Source organism: Colobus angolensis, unplaced genomic scaffold (genome assembly GCF_000951035.1).
Source record: "Colobus angolensis palliatus isolate OR3802 unplaced genomic scaffold, Cang.pa_1.0 Scaffold67, whole genome shotgun sequence".
Lineage (NCBI taxonomy): Eukaryota > Metazoa > Chordata > Mammalia > Primates > Cercopithecidae > Colobus > Colobus angolensis.
This window is the reverse complement of record NW_012120376.1, coordinates 6,035,482-6,041,828: the sequence shown is the minus strand read 5'-3', so window position 1 is coordinate 6,041,828 and position 6,347 is coordinate 6,035,482. Positions and strand designations below refer to the sequence as shown.

The window sequence follows — 6,347 nt, the reverse complement described above, 5'->3', positions numbered from 1 at the left end:
AAAAAAAAAAAAAATCCAAATTGTAGGCCATCACACAGACTTTTTTTTTTTTTTTTTTTTAGGTGTAAAAATCTGTGTTTATATTACAGTGACAGAATGACACAGTACAGCCCAACCCGATACAGACATTTTAAACTATGGGAATCTAGCCTATGAAGAAACACTGCTCTAGATAAAATGATTTAATTGATAAGATGTAAGTTTTAATCCTGGTTCTGTGCCACTTGCATATAGAGAGGGTCTAAAATAAGAATAACAACACTTAACCTCCCTCATCTCAAAGAATGATAAAGGTGAATCGAGAGATAACACTTTAAAATTAAGAGAGGTAAAATGGAAAGAATCAGAGGAAAGGCGGATTCAGAAATGGCATGGATAACCTGGAGCATTTTGGGGAAGCTTCTACCACTTTTGACTTTGTAACCTCTCTACTTGAAGTCTTCTGCTCCACCCTGGAATGGCAGTGTTTGAATTTCCCTGGGCTGTTTGTGTATCTACTACTCAGTCTCTCCCCATTCCTTCCCCCACTTTCACTATAGTACATTGTGAAGTGCCATGGCAACACGCTTCTGCCCCAGTTCCTGGGGATGTACCGAGTCAGTGTGGACAATGAAGACAGCTACATGCTTGTGATGCGCAATATGTTTAGCCACCGTCTTCCTGTGCACAGGAAGTATGACCTAAAGGTAAGAAGAGGATATCTCGGACTTAGAGGGAGGCTCCTGATAGCCTGAGAATGGGGAAGACCCTGAGAGGTCTTTGGATGATTCCTTTTAAGGGAAAGAAGGCTGGGTTTGAGTACTCATCTTAAGGGCTGGGTTCTGACTGTTCTTTTAGCCGCTTCTACTGACTTGGTCTTTGGGTCTCTCTGCAGGGTTCCCTAGTGTCCCGGGAAGCCAGCGATAAGGAAAAGGTGATAGTAATTTTTTGTGCTAGGGTGAGGGATGAGGGATGAGGGAGGGCAGATGAGGGGAACTTCTTAGGATGGAGAGGCCACTTTATATAGGAATAGGGATTACTAGCTATTTATTATCTTAAACCACTTAAAAGAAGAGGGGGGGTAAACTTCTGTTGATCCAGGGATTGTTTGGAAGGGGCAGTGGGAGCAGCTGCTTTAACACTGGCATGGATTATTCCATATGGAAGGCTTGGGGATAGGTGAGGATGCCAGACTTAAAGAGCAAAATGTTTAACTTCCACTTGCCATTCTGGGTTATTTTATTCAAGCAGCTATTTTGCTTAAGAAGACACAGGCTGGGCAGGTGGCTCATGCATGTAATCCCAGCACTTTAGAATAGAAGGCCAAGGCAGGAGGACTGCTTGAGCCCAGGAGTTCCAGACCAGCCTGGGCAACGTAATCTCTACAAAAAACAAAAAAATTAGCTGGGCGTGGTGGCATGTGCCTGTAGTCCCAGCTACTCGGGAGGCTGAGGTGGGAGAATCACTTGAGTCCAGGAGGTTGAGGCTACAGTGAGCTGAGATCGCACCACTATCATTCCAGCCTGGGCAACAGGGTGATCGAGATCCTATCTCAAAAAAAAAAAAAAAAAGTCAGCCTGGAGGGTCTTGACTGAAAACCATAAGCAGAGAGTAGTGGGATGTGATTTGGGATACAGCTGTAGTGACTGAGTCTGTGGAAGTCACTGGAGGTGAGAACAAACCAGGGAAGCATCACAGTGTGGAGTTAGATGAGATCTAACTGAGCTAGCATAGAGCCCTAGACAGAAGGTGGGATTTTGAGACCTTGGGAAAGGGATATGCTCCCAAGATGTCCCTTTACCTATTCTTAGGTTAAAGAATTGCCCACCCTTAAGGATATGGACTTTCTCAACAAGAACCAGAAAGTATATATTGGTGAAGAAGAGAAGAAAATATTTCTGGAGAAGCTAAAGAGAGATGTGGAGGTGATGACTGGGGGCTCTGGGAAATGGCTTTTCCTTTTTTTGCTCCCTAGAGGGTAGTTGTCCCTTTCATTCACAGTGTGAGGGAGCTCCACCCCTTCCCTTTATTCTTCAGGTCCTCTGTATGTATGGGGGTTTAGTAGGAGACATGAAAAACCCCTGGAGTTGACCCATGGAAGGGGTGGCTGGAATAAGCTAAAAGGATGATCTTAGATACCAGGACATGTAGGCACTAAAGGGCAGTGGTATGCCCTGCAACCTTAATTTTTACACTTCCTTTCCCCAGGAAGGCCCCAGAAATTCAAAGGTACAGGTACAGGGGTGATACCTAGCAGTGAAGAGTGAGAGAGAGGTGTCTGATTTGTCAGTGGGTCTCAGTTTCTAGTGCAGCTGAAGATCATGGACTACAGCCTCCTGCTGGGCATCCACGACATCATTCGGGGCTCTGAACCAGAGGAGGAAGGGCCGGTGCGGGAGGATGAGTCAGAGGTGGATGGGGACTGCAGCCTGACTGGACCTCCTGCTCTGGTGGGCTCTTATGGCACCTCCCCAGAGGGTATTGGAGGCTACATCCATTCCCATCGGCCCCTGGGCCCAGGAGAGTTTGAGTCCTTCATTGATGTCTACGCCATCCGGAGTGCTGAAGGTGAGAGAACCGGGACAATTTAAGGGTGGAGAGGGGATTGTTCCTGAAGGACAGAGACCAGAGTGGTGGGGGAGAGCCTGATGAGCTTTTCAGAACAAAACTGACTGGTTCCTGGAGAAAGGGAATTGGAACTAAACCGGCTCTGAATTGTTGGTCTCTCTCCCAGGAGCCCCCCAGAAGGAGGTCTATTTCATGGGCCTCATTGATATCCTTACACAGTATGATGCCAAGAAGAAAGCAGCTCATGCAGCCAAAACTGTCAAGCATGGGGTGAGAGCTCCCAAAAGCCTTTCCTTTCCTGTCTTGACTGTTCTTTGGGAAGAGAGAGCCTCTTGTGCCAGAGCAATGGGGTGGCAAAAGAATGGAAGTTGTCTGGGGTAGATTGGGTGGGGGTGATGGGGACAGGTGCTAGGGTGGCCTGACACATTGTTCCATATCTCCTCTCACAGGCTGGGGCAGAGATCTCTACTGTCCATCCGGAGCAGTATGCTAAGCGATTCCTGGATTTTATTACCAACATCTTTGCCTAAGAGACTGCCTGATTCTCTGTGATGTTCAAGGTGGTGGGGTTCTGAGACGCTTGGGGGAATTGTGGATATTCTAGCCACCACTTCTCTTCTTCCTTTGCTAAATTCAGGCTGCAGGCTCCTTCCATCCAGATAACTCCATCCTGTTGAGTAGGCTCTTTCTGACCCTCAGAAATACATTGTTCTTTTTCCCCTTTGCCCATTTTTCTTCTCTCTCCCTCCCCATAAGAAGTCTGCTTGTAGTATTAGAATGTTATTGTTGACTCTCTCCCAAGTGCCTTGATCTTTGTAATATCTCCTGTTGTTTCTATGATATAGGAGCTAGGGGAAGGGGGTTGTTTGTCATCTTCAGGACCTGACTGGACAGATGGACCTGGCTCAAGCAACTACCCTGGATGCACGTTGCTGTGTGGGATGAACTAAAAGTGTCTGAATTTTGCTGATAACTTTATAGAACTCACTATGGCATGCTTCCCTCCTGGTGGGCCCTAGGATGGATGACAGTCAGGATACTACAGATGTGGGTGCAGGCATGCACACACACGATGGAAGATGGCCAGTCCTACCCAGGTGGGGTAAAGAGTGGGTCAGCAGCCTGGCACCTCCCAGAGGTGGGACCTAAGAGAACTCTTATGATTATGCAGAGAATTGGATTGGGTCTCTGTCAAAGATTGAGTAATCTCTTCCCTCACCTCAATTCCATCTCCACTCATCTCTACATCTGGGCACAGGAGCCCAGAGATGGCCAAAATCATTCAAGCCTGGGGGAAGGTGTTTGGCTATTGCTGCTCTTCCCCAGAACCTCACACCTCTCCTGGGACCGGAACCCTTCAGTGGGTGTGTGGCCAGTTTTGGAGGCTGGGATGATGGGCCAGGGTGTAAGATTCATTCTCCATGTTAAATTTCCTTTCATCCTGCCTAGCCATCCCCAAGGTTTATTTCCAGAAGAAAGAAATATCTCTACTTGGATCAATTCTGGTCATTTCAAGAGGATGGAGGCCTCAAGTGTGGGAACTTCCCCTACTCCCTGGATGTGTGTGCCTAGCACACTTCCTTCTCCCACCCCTTTTTCTGGTTGGATTTGTTTTTCTGTTCTCTTCTGTCCTGTCTTATACTGCAACTGTGTCTCCTAGGGGACAGATGGCCTTCTTTGTCATCTTCACTCTCCACCCCCAGAGAGGAGTCAGAGCCGTAACTCAATCACTCAGCCCCTCCAAAGATAGTTGAGTTGATGTGTGATATTCTCATAATGTTGAGAACCCTGATGAGATATATTGTCTTCCCCTCCCTACAATGCCTCTGGGGCCAAGGCACCCATTCTTCTTGGTATCCTCCATACCTCTTGAGGCTTCCACTTTTTTTTTTTTTAAACATAAAGGTGGGCACCAGCAGCTGGCCTGTGGTGATGCAAAGCTGCTTTGCTCTGTATCTGGCTGGACTGATCTGTCTCACAAGAAGCCATGAGGCCATAGGGAGAAGCTCTCTCTCCCCTTCATCTTCTGCTCCAAAGGTGGTAACAAAAGGAGTACCCATTAGGGGTTGGAGCTCCCTTATAACATCTTCCTGTCAGAAGACTGATGGATCTTTTTCATTCCAACCATCTCCTTTTCCCCCGATGAATGCAATAAAACTCTGACACCAGCAACCGTTGTTCTTTAGAAATGGGTTTTCTGATTGCATGGCTGATGTATTATGGGCAGTATGGATGTCTTCATTTGTTGCTTCTGTTTTTCATCTTTTTTTGTTTTATTAATAAAAAATTGTGTATTTGCTCCCATTACTATCATAATACAGGGAATAAATTATTCAATCCAAATTCCTGTACAGAAATGTCTTTTCTTTTTTTTTTTTTTTTTTAATTTCACTTCTCTGTGCTTAAGGGTGCAGAGACCAGCTGAAGAATTCTTGTGTTCAAGGTGTTGGGCCCCTAACTAAGGATGTGGGTTTCTAGACAGATGGCTGGGAACTTTTTTTAAAAAGCTGTGAAGGGTGTGCACGGGAATGGAAAACTTAGTCTTCAACTTCGTGGGAGGTCAGCGGTAGTGAGGGCCAGGGAAGGGTAGGGTGATGGGACCCTTCCTCTTTCCTGAGTTCTGGGCTTGCTAACACTCCGTCTTTGTAAAGGTGAGTAGGCCTCTCAGCCCACCAGCTAAAAGAAACGGAATCCAGTATTCCCCCAGGCTTCCTGGGAAAGCTGTTTTCTTCCTGGAGGGAAGGAAGAGTACAGCAGAGTCCTGGGAAAGTGAAGAAAGTGACCAGCCCTCCAGTCTAGAGGGGGAGTGAAAAAGGGGGTGGATGAATAGAGGTTGTTGCCAGTTTGGGAGATTCCTGTCTTGGCTGAGGAAGTCTTTTGGCTGGTGGAAAAACCTGGCTTGATGTGGCCCCAGGGAAGTGAGTTGAATTGGGCAGAGACTGCTTGATGTGGGAAGCAGAGCAAAGCTTTTTTTTTTTTTTTTTTTTCTTCTGTCTTTGAGAGTTTTTAACTCTATTGGAACCATACACACTTGACAGTACCACCACCTCAAGCCACTTTTTAAAAAATGTATTCGCTTCCCATTCTGCGCCAGCCTCCATATCCCTGTGGAAAGAGAAAAATCAGAGGCACTTACCAATGACCAACTGAGAGCAGGTTGTGGGGGTCACAGGAGGTAACAATCTAGAAAGAGGCAGATGAGGGAGGGGATTGAAATAGTTTAGTACCCGGATTTGTTTATTTTTTAAAACCAATGCTTTTTTTTTTACTATGACTCTTCCCATCCCACATTGTTCCTCAAAGGCCCTTCTACCATAAGGATTCAAAAAATTGCCGCCCTTCCCCCCGAATCCCCATATACCCACCAACACTTCACCCACCCATCCACCACCACCTTTCCCAGCTGGCTGGGAAAGAAAAGGGAGAGTGCTCCGCCGGGAGCGGGGAGCGAGAAGGGTGGCGTCTCCAGGGATTTAACCTCCTACCCTCAGTTCCATGACGCCACCCCCTCCCTCCAAAGACTGGAACAGCGCCTCCATTTTTGTTTTGGGGAGGAAGGGCAGGGGCTTGCGGATAGAAGGGGATCAAAGGAACGGTGATTATCACCTGTGAGGGGAAAGAGGGTGCTGTCCTCCCTCCTTCCCTTTCCCTCAGCCTGCACCCCCTGCAACCCCCAACCTTTCGGGGTCTCCCCCCTCCTTGTTGCTAAGGCCCGGACCGTCATCCCAGCAACAGCCTCAGTCATGTGACCGGCAATGGCGGCGCTGACGAGAGGTAGGTGAGCCCGGCGCCCCCCACAC

General features: G+C 47.5%; 2 protein-coding genes across 5 annotated transcripts in view; both read left to right on the top strand.

Moving 5' to 3' along the window:
• PIP4K2C (phosphatidylinositol-5-phosphate 4-kinase, type II, gamma) overlaps window positions 1-4,890 on the top strand; it is a 12,664-nt gene extending 7,774 nt beyond the window's left edge. Inside the window, exons 4-9 of the mRNA XM_011926202.1 lie at window positions 540-686; window positions 875-913; window positions 1,791-1,904; window positions 2,280-2,547; window positions 2,714-2,817; window positions 2,997-4,890. Coding sequence (XP_011781592.1) covers window positions 540-686; window positions 875-913; window positions 1,791-1,904; window positions 2,280-2,547; window positions 2,714-2,817; window positions 2,997-3,077 — 753 coding nt within the window. The 3' untranslated portion in view covers window positions 3,078-4,890. The remainder of the gene's footprint in view (window positions 1-539; window positions 687-874; window positions 914-1,790; window positions 1,905-2,279; window positions 2,548-2,713; window positions 2,818-2,996) is intronic.
• A 915-nt stretch (window positions 4,891-5,805) lies between these two features.
• DTX3 (deltex 3, E3 ubiquitin ligase) overlaps window positions 5,806-6,347 on the top strand; it is a 5,490-nt gene continuing 4,948 nt past the window's right edge. For all 4 annotated transcript variants that reach the window (XM_011926009.1, XM_011926012.1, XM_011926008.1 and 1 more), the window contains exon 1: window positions 5,806-6,321. The gene's annotated coding sequence lies outside the window, so the exon portion shown is untranslated. The remainder of the gene's footprint in view (window positions 6,322-6,347) is intronic.